Raw genomic sequence first — 18,748 nt, forward strand, 5'->3', positions numbered from 1 at the left:
GTCTTGTTTTGCCGTGAGTTTTACATTTGCTTCAATATAAAATATAGTTCAATATAGTAATCTAATCATAACATATTTTATGTAGTGATTTAATTACTTTTATTGAAATAATGGTGTTTCGATATAAAAATATTGATTTTTTCATTTTAGCCCATGAATAAGATTTAACTAAATTAAATTTGTATTATGTCCTATTATAAACAGTTTTTATATATATTCATGGTACGTGTGTATTTTTTAGTATCCTAATAATAATGTTCTTAATAAGTATTGTGTATGTTTTTAATATTTACTATATCTTTAACATATTTTTCTTATTGAAAAAATAGTAACCAATAAGGAATAATCTTCTTTAAATGTGGTAGAATGTGGTAGATTTATTTTTACCTATTACCTAGTTATGCCTTATCTGAGGTTTGTCTTAATCACTATTTGTTACATAAGGTGGTTGGTAAGTATGTATTTATTAATTAAACCACATTCTGATTAACTGCTTGTTGCGTTTTTCCATACAAGGTGGAATTTATTTCATAAGTTAATTTTTGATCATTCGCTCGTTTTTATTAAAAAGTATTTTGTGTTCCAAAAATTTTTCAGGTTTATTATTAGTGAATGAACATAGCAAATATTGATTTTTTATGCAATTTTTTTACAATAAATTTTGAGCATAAAAGTTTTGTAAATCTATACTACCTAAACCTACCTAAACATTTGGTTTCTCGTCAGATTTGAAATCGAGTGGAAATAGACATAATTTTATAAAGGTTTTAATAGGGAAAAGCAGAGAGGTATCTCAAAGAAACAATATGAGTTATTAAGAGGGACTACACCATATCTAGACAATTGATTTATGTCCTAAAACCTGCATTACCATTGTATAATTTTAAGTGCTTTATTTCATTATGGCTTATGTTTTTTTTCACCCATCCTTAATAGTTCACTCTGATAGATCTTTCAAATATTTCTTAACAACTAATTCTAAAATGCTCAATCTTTATTTTTGGCTTTAGTTACATTGTAAACTGAAGCCTCATTTTTCTACAAGTTTCATATATGTAAGTTTCGTGAGGTATCAGTTAAATAATAGTATTATATCTGTGTAAATATATGTTATAGTTACCAATCTATAGCTAAATTTAAGCACTAAAATCTATCTATACAAATTTATTACTTACTGGAATTTTTTTTTGTTTATAACGAATATATGAAATAATTGTCCGATTAATTAATTACATATCAAAAAAATGAATTAATTAATTTAATTATCTCATCTCTCATGGCATATTTCCTTGTGAAACTGGACATTAAGTTATGATATATCAGTGATAAGTGATAAATTGATACAAAACTCCAAAAACCATACATACAAATGATACAATTTTTAAATCTAATATACCTTCATTAACACACACACACACGCATTAAAATCATTTCATTTTCATAGTGAGGCTTTGTACATTTTCGCTTATAAGAAAAATCTGTAAAGTCTCGTAGTGTAAAGTGTCCAACAGCAGTTTGATATTATGAAGACGTTCCTTTTTTCTTGTAATTTTTTTCTCTGTCTCTTTAATGTTCCGGTGAAACGGTTTATCTTGCTCTCCGATCACATTTTCAAAACTTTCCAGAAATTAGTTGAAGAGGGAATTGAGAAAATTTATTTTTAGACCCATTAGACAACCTAACGCTTGAAATGCTTTTAGCATTCTTTTCACGAGTTATTTATAGTTATGGTGTTTATGATTGCCTAAAATTTTCTCTATAGCCTCCTTAAAAGCAGTTCTCCTTTTTTTTTGAGAAATCGTCATAAATGTGAAGAATTGTGGGTCAATCATAACCCGTCCAAGTCTGGTCCAAAGAAAACACCTTCCTTCACCTTTACTTTTGAGAGACCTGGAAACTTTGAAACTACGTATTTGAAGCAATCTCCATCTATGGTCTGTGCTAGCAAATATCTACAAAAATTTTGTACCCAGCTTGCTGTCCTAGGAACATTTTAAAATAACCGTACACCTGCCATTCGTGGTTAACTTGCGAAGAACCAATATGAAGTTCTTATGAACAGAACTGCTTTAATACTTTTATGAATATCTTATGGTGGGTACAGACCTGAGCATTCGGGGCGAATTTCGTGGGAAAATTGAAAATGCGCATGAGTAGAACTGAATTCGGCGAACGTTCGTGATGAACAGGTTTCAAAATTGGTTCAAAGTTGTAGTGCGCATGCACTTTGTTTAGTTCCAGTGTTCGTTACAATGACTTTCAGCGCTTGGCGATGAACAGAACGAAGTTCCAGGAGCCGCGGAACTGGCCAACAATTTTGAACGAACTTTGAAAAAATTGGCGGGATTATGAATGACATATGTTTTGGCTTCAAGAAAATAGCCCTATTTTTCCTTGTAATTTACTTATTACTATAAAAATGTCTTTGGATGATACATATGTATTCTATATCTATTAATGATTAATAATAATACATATAATTATATAAAACCTCATAAAAAGCACGAAAAATTAAAATATTTATATTTTACTCGCAGGAATCTTATTATGATATCTAAAATAATATTTAACTTTGATTTCTATTTTGCAAATGGTAATTACATGTGTCGAAACTATAAAAATGTTCTTATCTTTCATTGAAGGGTATTACATTTATTGATACTCTCAATAGTATAACATTTTTGAAATAATATGGAAAAAATTTTTCACAACTGGTGAGAGAAAATATGTTTAATAATAATAATCTCATATAAAATAATTATTAACAACATGAAAATATTATGTTTGCCAACTAATTTTATTTAGTTCATAGAACAATGCAAACATTTTAAAATATGACAAACACATCAAAATGTAAAAATAACCACCCATTAAACGCACTATACTCAACAATCGCTTCTTAGCTTCTTTCTAAAAAGAACTATATCTTCGACTTAAAATATAGAGTAAAACTCATTATACAGTAGTTTTAGAGAAAAACGCCACTTATCTGTGTTATTCTTTAGACAACAGATATATCACTAGTTTCAACGTGTTACTCCTTCATTTTTTCCAAGATGTCTCTCAAATGTGCTTGTTGGCAAGTTTATTTTTTACTTTATAACTTGAAAAGATACTAGCATAATATCCTCTTATAAGGACTGTGGCTCTTCCATCCAAATCATCTTGCATTTGTCAGCTTTTATTTTTTCATACTACTTAGCCATTTTGTCTGAAATAATTTAAACCCAGTTAATAAATATTTCACTTTCAAAATAGTAATAAAATATATATGAAATAGATCATGCAGTAAATACAAATTCATACCTGTTTATATAATTTTGTCCCTATCATTGGATTGCCTGATGACCCCATTTATACATTTTGTGCCACCAAATAAGGGTAATATTCTTAATTTAAGGTTTTATTATGTCTACTTCATAGTGAAATTTACACATATACATTCTTTTCTCTTGGGACTGAATATATCTTCTCATGATTTTGGATCATTTTGTAATCGTTACAGAATTGTAAATGTTTGAAATCTCTTCATCAATCTATAAATATAACGCTAAAGCCATATAAACATAAGAGTTTTATGTTATATTTTTAGCTTAAACTTCAAAACGAGTTGAATTTCAATATTATTCGTATTTTTTTCCTTATCATAACTTTGTTTATTATGTTACCGGCCATACTTACAATAATTTACTCTTTTAAAAAAGATTAGACAATACATATTATCATATATTAGCAATCACATACAATATCAGTACATATATCAGCAATAAACATTGCTTTTTAGGAAAAGAACACTACACGTACCGTCGATTTCATTTTAGTATGCCATCGTAAAAGTATGGTTATAAACAAAAGAATACAGGGTTCCGAACCAAACCATGAAAACCGTCAACATAGAAAAAATAGAAATTTCACAGTATAGGCGACCTTGGGGAAATGTTTTGTTTAGTTCAATCAACTGTAGCGCTGCGATCGCAAATTGTGATTGGCAGTTTAAATTGCAGGTGCCGCCACTAACATGAAATGTGATTGGTCGATCAAATTGTGTGAAATCAGCATTTTCTATAGGCGTCCATTTTTATGTTTGTTGTTTGTAGGTTATGGTTTTTGTTTAGATCACGAAATTTTCGTTTTACGTTGTGCATATTTTCTGTTTTACATTAATTATTATGGGGTAATAATATAAAAATTGATGACAATACGTCAGTGTAGTAAAAGATGTAGTGTACCGGGGTAAAATTCTACTACGGAAATTAGACATCGTTTCCCAAAGAATGATCTCGATACTTTCCAAAAATGGGTTGATCAAGTAAATAATAGTAAGTTACCTGGATAAACCACAATGCAAATATATCAACGTCATGGTGTTTGTTATGGACATATTAGTGAAAAATTTAGAATTATCCTTCCTTCACGAACAGGTATTTGGGTAAATGCATATCCATCATTGGTTTTATCAGGTACATATAAAATTATCTATCTACTACATGTCTGTTTATATATTGTTTGTTTACAGAAACTCAAAAACTTATGAAGATGTTAGTAGTAATAAAATTCAATTAATCTACCAAGTTGTGCGTATGTTGTCAATGTGATGTCTCTACATAAAGAAGTCTTACAAGAAGGTAATAATTAATATAACTGGATAATTAGTAGTAATAAATACTACTTTTAATTGTAAAATATCCCTAAAATATTTGCAATACTTTAACTTTTTAGAACAATCAGTGTTCAATCATTTTATAGTAGAGGAATTATATATTTAAATTTGATTGCCTTGTTAAGAAAATATTTGTTATGGTGCCATCAATTAAAAATGTAATTGCTACTTTTAGGGGATTTATTAACTTAAAGAAATCTATTTTGTCTAAATTTACAAATAACTACATTTGTTTAACAAATCTTAACCAAAATTGCTTAAAGATTTTTGTTGGATCTATTAGAGGTCATAGAGGTAGAAACAGCATCCTTCCCCTAGTATGTTCGAGAAATTTCTAAAAGGGCTCATCATTTCATTTTTTTCACATCATTCGCCCGGAGCAAATTGTGAAGAAGATGAACATGTTGGCGCTTTAGATAACTTACATTATTTTTTAACTGGAGATGTAGCATCACCAGAGGTTGTAGAATCACCAGTTGAGTCTATATTTTCAGTTCCAGAGAACTTTGCTCTGAGGAAAACAAGAGTGGAACGTTGCACGTTAGTCTATATTTCAGGCTATTTGATAAAACTTCTGAGAAAAAAGACAACGTGCAATATCTGTCTACATTCTACATTAAGTAGTTCCACAGATCAAAAACTCGATACTGATTTTATAGAAGCGATGCAGCCGCGTAGACCCAAATTAACAACTCCATCAAGACTGTTTTACTATACTGTTTGTAGATCTTTAAGCTATCTCTTTTATTTAATACCTAGATTTTGTCATAAAAATAGCATATCTGTTATTCTGAGAGATGTCTTAAAAAAACACATAAATTTTAAACGTTTCAACTGCCCAGTCCATAGCGATTTTGAAGACCACATTTTAAATCTTATTGTCAAATGTTCATTGTATTTTTGGGTTAAACAAGTTAATTCAATATTAACAGGGAAGGACTTAAAGTTTACCTTCAGTATAGCACAAATACAAGATAGAACTCTAATAGATCCTATAAAATTGATGGCACTAAACAAATACGAAAAAGGGAGCAGGCGTTATAGAAGAGTATTTTAATTATTTTGTCTGGAGTATGGGGCTTTTAATTTTTTTTATTTACATTTTTGTAGTTTATTTATTTTTGCTTTTTGCAATTATGTATATTTCTGTTGTTTTTTACTATTATTTATATTATTTACATTTATGTATATTTGTATAGGATTTTATTTTAATAAATTAGTTTTTTAAATTAAATTCGATTTTCATTCAAATATTATTGGCCAGCAAATGTGACGTCATAAAATAGTCACGTGAAATGGCTGACCAATCAAAGCAAATTATTTTCCTTACAGGATTCTATATAATATTTTTAAACTAACCAATCAAATTCACGTTGTCAGCGCCACCAATGATTGGACTAAACAAGATTTTGCCCCACCACTTAGCATTGTAGTTGCACACCCCTGACCGTCAAATGATTTTTGGAGATCGAAATTTTCCGCGAACAACCGAACGGCCCACGAATTGATTCGTGCAGACCCCGAACGTTTGCTTCGTTCAACTTTGGACTCACCATTAAATGCATTCATGAAACTTCCTGGACTGCCTGGAATTTTTTCTATATTGTTTTCATTTTCAGCATATCTAAACGCAAACTCCATAAATCAGTTTAAAATATTCAAAAATCTTTTTGTGGCTGTCCAGTCTTATTTGACTGTAGAATGGAAATAAAAAAGTCAGCTGTACAATAAATTATTTTATTTAAGGTCACACGACATTCATGGCATAAACTAAATTATAAACATCAAAACGTATAGGAAAAATACGGAATTGTACGATGAGCCATCCTGTAAAAAAGAACTGGATAAGATTTGTGATCGGAATTTAAAAAGGGTTGGGATGTCGAGGCGTCGGTCTTAATGTCGCGTGTCCACGTACATGTTTGTTTATGTGTGCGTATGTGAGAACCTCGTAGCTGTGAACTGACGTCTATAACGTACGTGCATTTTTGTTTTCGGGTGATTTATTACAATTACGTGTTGACCATTTTAAAACAAAATTGAGTTTTTGCAATACGGTTTTTTTATAGGTTCTTAATCGTAACGCAAAGCCGATGGCATACAAGGGTGTTTTAAAAACAAGAATATTTGGGAAATATTGATCCCGATTACTGTTATAAACTAAATCATATTTTCTCCTCGATATTTTTATATATTCTTTTTAATATTTATTATCAATACTTAACTTTTCCTTGTTTAACGCTATGCGCTTAAATACTCTGATCTCTAGTTAAGTGACTAGGAGTTGCATGTCTGATGCTCTAGAGGTTCATCTATTATTCCCTTTCTCTTAATTTCTTGTCTGTTCTAGGTGGGTTTGCTCGGTCGAGTTTCAAGTTTTGTAGGTGTGTGGGTGTCGTCAAGCTTGAATGCCTTTATAGATTTCGAGTGAGACGTGTCTAATATGGTTTGAAAATTGTTTGTGCTCTACATTTTTGTTACATTGTTTACGGCTAGCATGTATTAGTGACAGATTATAAGCTGAAAAACTCAATTCAGTGTTGCTTCTTTTTATTTTTTAAAAACTAAACAATGTCTAGAAGATTTTTGTATTTCTATTTCTTGTTTAAGAATACAATCAGACTTTTCAACAGTTCAGTAATAAGTTTATTTGCTTATATATTATTTACTATTTGTATTATTAATAAAATAAGGTTTGCTAAAGGTTGGTCAGAATTATTACGCTCATAAATTAGTTTTAAAGGACGTTTTTGAATTTAGGTTCAGCTTGATTGTGAAAAATCGGGTTCAGGTTATATTCAAAGTATATGTGGATTCTATCTTGAGGGAATGGTGTATCTTTTTAGGGTATCCATGAATTTTTTGATATCTTCATTAGAAGTGCTGCTCATACATTCATCTGTCTGATTAAGTAGTAATCAGAAGGAGCAAGATCTGGCAAATATGGCGGCTGAGGTAGCACTTTCGATCTTAATATTTCCAAGTATGTTTTCATCAGTTTTGTAACATGCGATCGAGCGTTGTCATTTTGAAGAATGACATTGTTGTTTTTTTGCTGGTATTCTGGTAATTTTTCGGGCAGTGTTCAGCTCAAATGTAGCTCAGCGATTCCCATTGACAGTTTCATCCAGTAATGTCTTCAAATTTTCGTTTTATGCCTAAAGACTCATCAGACAATTCTAACAGTAACTAAAACGGTCATTATTAAAACAAGCTAAGCATGGTAAAATTTGGGAGAATTATATAAATATATGAAATTATGGTTTGAATATCAACAATTTTTTTTAAAATGTTAGTATTTAATTTAAAAAATACTGAACTAGATCTAAGTTATAAGTAATTTGATCGTTAGTCATAATCAACGAACATATTTAACTTGGTTAACGACACACAAGTAACTTATTACAAAAGTTACTTACATTATCTCATAAAAATAATTCTTTCATCCCCAAATATTCCATTTTATTTGATGCCAGCAGTCTATTTTATTACAGAGGCTGACTTTCAACCATTAACTAATATATTTATTGTGTTCTTTCTGTTTCTCATTATTGTGTATATTTCTTTTTCATGTCTATATATTTATCTCCTTTTAGGCTTTTTGTCAAACTTTGTCTAAAAATTTTCTACTAGTTTTGTAGTTATCTTTATCTTTATTTATATTTAATTATTCGCTTTTTATCTTCGGTGTTAAAAATCATCATTTTTAGAACATCGAGTCCAGCATTCACATGTTGAAATCGATGGAGAATATTTCCCATAAGTTTCACACCGCGTCCGATGACATTCAGCTGCCTTTTCCTTCAAATTGAGTTAAAAAATAAAATTTCTCGTAAATGCGTTTTACTCGCTGGAGACTCAACACTTCGACAAAATGACAAAGACTGAAAACTGAACTCTGTCATTGAAAATTACTTGTTACAGATGTATCCGATGCAATTTAATATACATCATTTGTTGTACATCATTTAAAATTAATGTATCGGCTTGAGATATCTAGACCAATATTAAAAAAGTAATACCTAAGTTATCATAATTTGATAAATAACATACATATAATTCATGTTGAGAATGATAGTACAACATGGGGCAAAAGTACCGCTACCATTTTGATTGCTTATAACTTTGCTCAAAGAAAAGATAAGTAAGTTTGGTTTCCACAAAAAGTTTACTTGGTACTTACATTTTTTTCTCGTTATGATTGAAAAATTATAACGGCTAAATGGTGACCGGGAATAGTTATGCAATATTTGGCTCTTTTTAAGGCATTTTTCATGACATCCTGCAACATCTGATGCTGAATTCAGTTTTGTGATGAATTTTATCTTTAAGATGTTGAATCGTTTGGGACTTATTCATATAAACTTTTGATTTTAAAAAACTCCATAAGAAAAAATCTGGTCCTGTTAAATCCGGAGATCTGGCTGGCCATGCAATTATTGAATTGTTAAACGAGCTGTGTGTGCTGTGGCCCCATCTGGTTGAAAACACATGTCCTCTAGTTCTTGCTCTTCCATTTTAGGCACAAGAAAATTTCGAATCATGTCTTGGTACCGTTCAGCATTAACTGCAACGCCTTGGTCATTTAAAAAAAAAGGGACCAATGATGTTTCCAGCATGAATGCCACACCATACATTTGTTTTTAGTGGATGCAATGATGTTTCATGAATTAATTGAAGGTTCTGTGTTCCTCAAAACCGACCTGTCGTAAACGATAAATTGTGGTTTTATGAGGCACTGGACGTTTAGGATATTTTTGACGCAATTTCCGCTGAGTGTTAATAATGGAACGATTATTTTCAATAAATATTGTCACGATTTTTGCTCATTCTTGTGGCGTATATTCATCCATAATAAAATTTAGACGTCTACACAACACAAAGGTTAAAACGAAACTGGTAGTGCGACTTTTGTTCCACCTGTTATGAAATAATTATGACATGTCTGACTTTCGGAATCAACCCTGTATTGCCAGATTGCTAATTGTTTCTGATACTGTTGACATCGATACTATTAATACGACATCGATGCAATATGATTAAGAACGTCGCATAAGCTGCTTATTGTTGGAAAATACGTTTTTCAATTTCCGTATTGTTTAATAGAACGAGCGGGATCCCCAACGTGTATTGCAAAAACTACCCGAAACTGTTAGTGAGCACCAAATTCGGATATTCGAAATAGCCCGAATACATTTCGACTTGTCTTACGTTCGAGGACTTTATTAAGGGTTTTGACGTATCGCGGAAATTCTCGCTGGAAACCGGGTTAACGGAGCGGTAAAGTTTTTCCGGCATTTTACGAGTCGAGTTTTTGATTGCGACGCGTCCGCTCCTGTCAAGTGACTGAGAAAAAGAAGAAAATGAGAAAACGTAAGTAATTCACTTTACCTTTTTTTCTGGCTTTTTTTTTGTTTCGTCGAAACTTTATGCTCAGTTAACGTATAGGGTGAGCTCTTTTATTACTTGTGCTTGAAAAATAAATGGTTTCAGTTTAATTTTCTTATTTAGTTTTTTTTTTCAGCGTCTTAAAGAGACTATAATATAATACAATTTATAAAGTAAAATATACATTTTTACATATGTGGCAAAATTATTGCATAATGCTTATAGATTGATATTCAAATGTCACCTTTAATTTGGAATTTAATAATAAAAGGTATCAATTTTCTATTATAAATCAATAACAATATTTTGAATGAGGATTCTTGTTTTACTTCTTTTTGACACCAGTTTAGTTTGTTGATTAGTTAGATACTTTATGCTTGTGTAGAAATTATTATTCCAATTCTATTTGTATTTATTTTTATTGCATTTTGTTATTCAATGGCAACGTTTTGCTATTTATATTTTGAGTTTATTACTCTTTGTGATTCCACAATGTCAATAAGTTTTCTTATGTCTATATTATATATACATGGCATGTAGAAAATCACTTTATTAAGCTTCTCCTGTATAAAATATTATCTCAATTAATTAGTATTATTCTAAAGCTTATTCTAAAGTCTATGTATGTCCTGTAATCAGATCAGGTGCTGTTTTAGTCTACGCACTTCACTATCACGTCGCATATTTAGCTGCTTAGCGATGAGTGACACTCTTTCGAAGTACTTCACACAAACACGTTGACTTACACTCGTTATAGGTTCTAGAGGAATATCGCGTTGTATCACTTTGTTTAAACTATAGTACGGAGCATCAACAATGGCATTCAACACTTTATTTTGGAACCGTTGAATGATGGATATATTAGATTTGCTAGCGCTAAATAGTTTTGAGTATAGACTCATACAGCAATACCTTGTTATCTAATGAAAACTTGGATTTGCGCCCGATGAGCCTATACATTTGATATAATTTAAGTTCAAGTTGTTTTCGTTTAGAGAGTATGCTTCTTTCAGGATATGCGTCGATCTAAATGCTTACCAAGATATTTAACATGCTCTGCTTGGAGGAGTTGACGATTATTGTATCCACTGGTGGGCATGTTCTTCTACGCAGGATAAACGTTACAAGGAATGGATTTTGTTCCATAATTGTATATGCTCCAGGTGGGTTTGTAGGTTTATTGATGCTGTGACTGGATCTTCATGGGATGCTAAGATTGCTGTGTCGTCTGCATATGTTGCCACAGTAGTTATTTTTATGGTAGACAATTTATTAATGAAAACGTCTTTTTGGTTTTTCAAAGTCTTCTCCAAGATAATCAATACACTTTTGCGGGTACAGCAATCTTTGTAAAACTTTTTCCATTCTGATTGAGATATCCTCATAATTGAATGTATCAATTGCTTTTTCAAAAATATTGGCCACTCAATTTGTTCTTGATATGGGGGGAACAGAAAAACGTTATTTGGTGCCAATTCAGAACTCTACGGAGGATAACTCATCAATTTGATCTTCAGCTCGTTAAATAGATGGCTGTTTCAGCCAATGTGTGGGAGCTGCATTGTTATGTTGAAAAAAATTTATTTTTTCGTATTCCACAAAGAATTTTTTTAAAACAAATACTTGTGTATCATTTATAGTTCACCATTCTACGTTAATATAACGGCACGGTAGCCACATGTTCAGTTATTACCAAGGAAACAGGCGATAATTTGCTTCAAAGTGTTTCTCGTACGAATAATTTTTGACCGATTTAGCTCGTTGTGAATAGTCGTACAGTCGATTGTTTTGTTTGGGCCTCATACGCATATATCCAATTTTATTTCTTGGCCAGTTGACATGATCATCTCTTTGAGTTTATGTCAAATTATGGGGAATCAAATTGTATGTTATATATACTGATATACTAATACCCTAGGCTGAGACAATCTCAGACATATCATATTCTTGCAATTCGCACACAGCATCAGTGTTATCTAGTACAAGTGATTTTGGACGACTGTCATGAGTTTCGTCCCTGAGTGAACTGCGGTCACTATTATTTTCCTTTTACTAATGCTTCGCAATAGTCAAGGATGGGGTTTCATTTCCAAAAGTTGAAATAAGTTTATTGATAAACTCCTCTTGTTAATCCACGTGGAAATTTGTAAAAAAACATCGCAGGAAAATTTGTAAACATTTGTTAATTCTAAATGTACAATAGATAAAATTTCCAAGCTACTCTAAACAACAAAAGTTATGTGCAATTTTTTTTCTTTTGATAACATCTTTTTTAGATACGCTTAGTACAATCTTAATTATAAATTAATTTATTACAACATTTCATTTGTACTTGGACTAATTCACAAGCAAGACGGGTGCGAGAAAATACATCAATATGTATTCCTCAATTATAAAATTATAATAACTTAAGCTATAGTTTATACTAAAGGTATACACTTTATATAAGTTCGTATAGTTTGGTTTGCTTCAATCTTCTGACATCCTGCGCACTGTCCTGCAATTGTATTGCTTCCACGTTAGTATGATTTAATAATCTTATTTCGTGTTCCAAGGCGAAATCTTGGATAACTTCGCAAATCCATTTGGTTTCCAGGTCATCGTGCAGTTCTTTGTTGGTTACGTAGCGATAGGCATTGGTAATCAACCGAAGAACCTTGTTTTGACAGCGTTGGATAACTAGTTGATTTGAATTTTTAAGCGCAACCCCATATTTGCACCTTATAGGTCCAAATTGGCTTTTTGATTGTCTCATACATCAACCTATTTGATTTTAGATCAAGTTGAGAGTATCTTCCGACTAACCAGTATAGTTGTTTTATTTTGGTTCTAATCTGTTTTACTTCTTGTCTAACATGATGTTTCCAATTTAATCTACCGTCAAAATGGATTCCGAGGTATTTAGCTGATTCTGCTTGAGGAATCAGGCATCCATTGAGTGATATAATTAAGTTTTTATTATTTCGCCGCAGTGCAAAATTAACATGAACAGATTTGGAGCTATTAAGTTGAATTTTTAAATCCTTCGTTCATTTGTAGATTTTGTTGACTGTCATTTGTATTTTTTCTACTGCCCTAGGCAGAGATATGTCGTTTGCCATAATAATTGTGTCGTCAGCAAAGTTTCCAAGTAGTGTTTCTTTTATTGTTGGGAGGTCAGCAGTGTAGAGCAGATACAGAAGAGTTCCCAAGACGCTACCGTGTGGAACTCCAGCCGAAATAGTTATAAATGTTGAGAATGCCATTTCGTGCGAGACTCTAAATTTTCTTTCGACAAGATATGACTCCAGCAATTGTCAATAGTTATGCGGTAACAATTTGCTCATCTTACAGATTAATCCCAAATGCCAAAACCGATCAAAATCTTTTGTGCAAATGACTAACATTCTGAGTAAGGTTATGGTTATAATGGTCAAACTTCCAATTGAAAACATCAGATGGAGCCTAACAACAGCTAATATTGCCAAGGCTCAAAATATAAAAAGCAACTCATGTATTAGTACCTTTTTTAGTTATTTTAAAATAATTTTTAACTTACATACATAGTGATATTCCACGCTGGAAAAAATAAAGGAAAAAGTTTTTATAGGTTAAACCATGATAATAATAATAATTAATAATTATTTCGAAATCATTATTCAAAATAATTAAAATAAATAATCAATAATTATTATTTCGAAAGCGTCGAAACTAACTGTTCTTAATTTATTCTGTTATTCCCGCATAGTAGCAATCGATAGTTTATTAACTCTTTTGTTAAACAAACGGTTAATTTAAAACTTCCTGGATATGGTGTGTTCTTTTTCTCTCATATTATGATTCATGACTTGCTAACTAAACAGACATCCATATGGGTTTGTTGTCATTGCAATTTGATATGGTGTAATTGAAATATCAACAATCTAACTAATTAAAATTATGTTCATGTAAGAACATTACTGTTCTAGCACATATTATAATTTTAAACATTGAAATGTTTCATACTAAACTCTCAGTAGAAAAGTAAATTTCCTAGAGGAGCCATTACTCGAGCACTGTAAACCTTTTGGGTTTTTTAGGAGATGAATTGACACAAGTAATTTTCTCAGGCTTCCTAATAAATGTAAAGTAATTTAAGAAGACTGAAAAAAGTTACTGCCTGGCACAGACCGAGATGAATTTATATAATATGTTGGAGTTTATATATGTTATTAATAATATGTTAAAGTTCAGCCAGTCTTTCGACAAATATTTTATTCTATGGGTAGTCTATTTTTCTCATTATTAATTTTTAGTCTGCAATTAGATTCTAGTCTCCGAAAACGATTTAAATATTGAAAAAAACGAAAAAACAATGTGTTTGTTTAGTCAAACAAGTTTCTAGTCTATACTTCCTTAATGCGAAAAGAGTATTGAAAGTCATTGTATTTTAAATTTGCGATTATTTGAACTAGTAATCCTAAAGGAGTCGTAAATTCACGTATGTGGTGAAACCATGATATCAAACAGTGTGGATTTTATAGTAAAATTGATATGCGGTAACTATTTTTTTATGTATTGATAAGCCAAGGTGTATTAAGAGTATTAAAGTACTGCAAGACTATCGCATATTACTTGATTCAAGGTATATTCAAGACTAATTCTGTATTTCATTGGCCATCAAAAGAGGAAGGAAGGAAGAAAGAAAGAGGTTCAGTTTCTTATCCGTGTACTATATAAATTTGAAGCCCCTAAAACTTGAGAAACCATTACATATAGTGATACCTTGGAGTTTTCAGTAGGAACCCCCTTTTGAACATTATTAAAGACAAACTAGCGGTACAGGTGATGGTTAAAAATAATTGTATTACTACTATTGGGTGTCTAGATAGGATACCGACCACGTCGTGTCCATCATTCTGTGGTCGTTTCTTTAGGAGCCAAGTGTTACACAACGTGGGTACCACCCGTCTAGTCCCGCTACCATTTTGATTGCCTATAACTTTAAAAAGTTTATTTGGCCTTTACATTTTTTTTTTCATTATGATTATATCGGCTAAATGGCGACCGCGATTTGCTATGCAACTTTCGGCTCTTTTTAAGGAATTTTTCATGACATCCTGAATGAATCTTGAATCGTGCGGGGCTTATTCACATAACCTTTTGATTTTAAAAAATCCCTAAGAAAAAGTCTGGTGCTGTTCAAATACTGAATCATATCTTAGTACCGTTCAGCAGTAACAGCAACACCTTGGTCATTTTCAAAAAAATAGGGATCAAAGATACTTTCAGCATGAATACCACACTATATAGTAGTTTTTAGTGAATGTAATGATGTTTTATGAATGAATTGAGGATTCTGTATTGCCCAAAACCGATTGTTCTTGTTTCCGATTGTTCTGATTGTGGTTTTGTGAGGCATTGGACGATTAGAATATTTTAATATTTTATAATTTCCGATGAGTGGCAATAATGGAATTATTATTTTCAATAAATATTGTCACTATTTTGGCTCGTTCTTATGACATATTTATATACACAACACTATGGTTAAAGCGAAATTGAGCTAAACATAACATAACCAACGTTTTGCGCAATTAAAATGGTAGCGGGACTTTTGCCCCACCTGTTATATATTGCGCGACTGTTATTACGAAAATAATAAATATACCAGGCTGATTAAAAGAATAATTTCTTTACTTAAATTTTAAGAATACTGCTCTTACTTTTCGATGTCGTCCTTATAGCTCATCTTTTGTTTGTCTTCTATGGCTTTCGTTTCTTTTTTTGCATATGTCGGGTTCTTTTTCGTATTGCGAATGTTGGAATTTATTATATGTAGAGCATGTTACACAAAAATTCTTTAGGGCTAAAACTTCTTGCTCGATATAAGCTTTAACCGTACCAAATTTCAAGCCTCTAGGTTTTCCCGTTTTCTTCAAAGAGGGAGGCAAAATGTTCGCTAAGCCTATTAATATATAGATTAGAAGTTTAAACCATTTCACATTTCATAGGTTACATACAATTTGAGGAACCAAAAGTATTTCTTATTCTTAACTACCACGAAAGGTAAATTATGTCTGGCAAAGTACTATTTTTAATATTTTTCCCTAGCTGTTTTCACACATTACTATTTTCCAATTTTTTCAAATATGTTATATCAAATATTAATATATTAAAACACCTTGTATATCATTTTTCTTGATATTAATTTTCATTAAACACAGAATAATACCAAATTTGGTTTTATAAAACAACTTGCAGCATCTGCTGCATCAATTTGAATAATTATGTTCAACTTTATAGTTTTACCTCGTACGTTCCTTGTAATGGTCTGAGTTCATATCCAGAAAAATAAATTTTATTACCGTTTTACATCATTCGTTGCCCGAATATATTTGTGCATAAAATGATTTACATCAGCGTCGAAATGGTATTCGGCTTTATTGAAAATATTTATTTTTCGTTAGTTGTACATTTGAATGACAGCCAAGAACGCCAGGTAGTAAATGGCGAGATGTTACAGTAGTTCTGTTGTTTTTTTCTCGTCTATTCAGTGAAGTTTATGATGTGTGGGTGTGTGGGAATATAGTTCTCAACGAGTAGTTTAATAATTTAATATCGAGTCTAAGTCTCACGGTTGTTTTTGTGAAGTTTCTAGCAATTAGAATAAGAGGCTGTCTAGAGTTTACTTTCTACATTTGTTTGAATAGCATGCTTATTAGGATTAAAAAAACATACAGTATGTTATTTTTGTTAAATGTGTACGTTGGATATACATAGATACGCTTTTTATTCGTGTTTCAAATATTTCGAAACTTTTGGCTATTTTGTAAGTAGGATGGTTTATGTTTATTTAAACATAATTTGTTGTTAGTTGGTTATTGAACTTTAATATTACTGTTAGCAACAGGTTATATGTTCTGGCTTTTGTTTTATTATAGATTTTTTTAATTTTAGCTAAATATCTCACATCTTCTGTCTACTTTTTATGTTGGTATATGGATTATAATACATATCATTAGAAAATTATATGATGATTATTATCTGTGGACTGATTGATATTGAGTATAATTATTCAATATAGCTGTTAATGAAAGAAATGTTAGAAATTCAACAATATCTTGATGATCGTGTATCAATCGTGAGCAATTTTACAGTTGAAATCAAATATTTGTTTGTATGGCTTTGGTACTAAAGTTGGCAATCAATATTTCAGTAGTTGAAGATATCAGTTATCTGCTTCAACTTTAATTAGGAAATATAACAGTGCTATCTTGTTGATTATTTACATATGTTTTAAGCACAGCCGAATTGTTCGGTACAATGTTTCCTTATAAAAGCATTTTGATATCACTCTATTTCTCCTTAGTTTCTTCTGTTAATACATGAATTTAATTACTGCATTCTCCTTAATGCATTTGCTATATCTGCAAAACAGTTGCTATTATTTCTCTTCTGACACATTTTAACCAAATACTCATTTATATTCTGCACAGTTACATGTATATCTGTGCACATAAATATTTTACACTCTACAATAACATTTCCTACAGTTATCATATATTAATTATATAGTCACTTTTACTTGTTTCCACTTTCATCATCCTGTTTTAGAAATTGGCAGCTTTGAATCATATCATATTCAGAAAGTTTAATTCGAGTGAATAACTAAGCTGTTAATTTCCAATCTATCTAAAATTTGTCCACGATTCCACCATTTGTCAATTTCTTCTTCAATGTTTCTGATTGAGTTCATCCAAAGTGAAAGTGTTGTTAACCATTCCTGTTTCCATCATGAAGTACTATATATCTGCAATGAATTATTAATAAATGTTATGACTAATAAAACCTATTCAATTGTTAATTTCAACATTTACCTTTTTCCATCAACTATTGTTGTCATAACACTATTTTTATTATCATCTTGTCATGAGTGACCATTAGGTATATTGGTCTCATTCTGAAATATCCATGTCTCATCTAAATTCATAAATTGAAATAATAAGTTTTTCTTTATTTTATTATAAGCTTTTAAAAATTGTATTCTTTTAAAGACATATTGGGAAGTTCTATTAGATCTCTTCGATACTTTTCAGACTGTTTCCTTTGAAAAAATTCTATTAAATTATGTTTGTACTGAAAAACTACTCACTGTTTTTATAACTTTAACATATTTAATCTCTGATAGAGCTAACATCAAGCTGATCTTGTTTATATTTTTATTTTTTTTTGAGATATTCCAGTGGCCGTGTCCATATTAATATTCGATGCAGCTGCAAAAGGCAAAAAAATATTTTTAACAAAAATCACAAAATTAACAAATATTTAACAATAAAAATGCTTAATTTTGCATACGTTTGACAACCGGGTGATTTTGACAGGCTAGTTCGAATACACGTTATTACTTATCAGATAGCATAGCAGATAGCATAGCATTATTTTAACTAGAAGAAAATGAAAATGAAAATATTGTCTGATTCTAAAATGAATTTACAAATTGCGGCAGGTAATACATTAAATATCTTGATGACGTATGTACAAGATAACTTTGGATATACTATATATATTTTTCCTATTATTAACACATTTATTTCTCTCAATAGTTAAACCGTAATAATTCGAATTCGAAAATAAGTTTTCTACAACTTTATCATTAAATGTCCACTTTTCCGAAAGTATTTTGCCCTTTCTTATCTTTTGGAGCATTTTCTCTACGTGGCCAATACTATAATGGGACAA

The 18,748-nt window shown here is 30.8% G+C and overlaps 1 protein-coding gene and 1 long non-coding RNA gene across 3 annotated transcripts in view; both read left to right on the top strand.

Annotated features, from left to right (window-relative positions):
* Positions 1–4,057: 4,057 nt before the first annotated feature.
* Positions 4,058–5,894, top strand: LOC143206579 (uncharacterized). Its single transcript, XR_013008460.1, has 2 exons — positions 4,058–4,460; positions 4,517–5,894. It is a non-coding gene; the product is annotated as an uncharacterized LOC143206579 (long non-coding RNA).
* A 3,860-nt stretch (positions 5,895–9,754) lies between these two features.
* The window catches only part of Pde11 (Phosphodiesterase 11), a 456,074-nt gene continuing 447,080 nt past the window's right edge, over positions 9,755–18,748 (top strand). Inside the window, exon 1 of one of the 2 annotated variants that reach the window (XM_076419154.1) lies at positions 9,755–10,033. In XM_076419154.1, the coding sequence (XP_076275269.1) occupies positions 10,024–10,033 (10 nt within the window). In that variant the 5' untranslated portion in view covers positions 9,755–10,023. The remainder of the gene's footprint in view (positions 10,034–18,748) is intronic. The other variant, XM_076419157.1, reaches the window with a different exon arrangement.

This window comes from Rhynchophorus ferrugineus, unplaced genomic scaffold (assembly GCF_030347505.1).
Source record: "Rhynchophorus ferrugineus isolate W39M unplaced genomic scaffold, kcgeb_rfMv2 rfM1, whole genome shotgun sequence".
Classification (NCBI taxonomy): Eukaryota; Metazoa; Arthropoda; class Insecta; order Coleoptera; family Curculionidae; genus Rhynchophorus; species Rhynchophorus ferrugineus.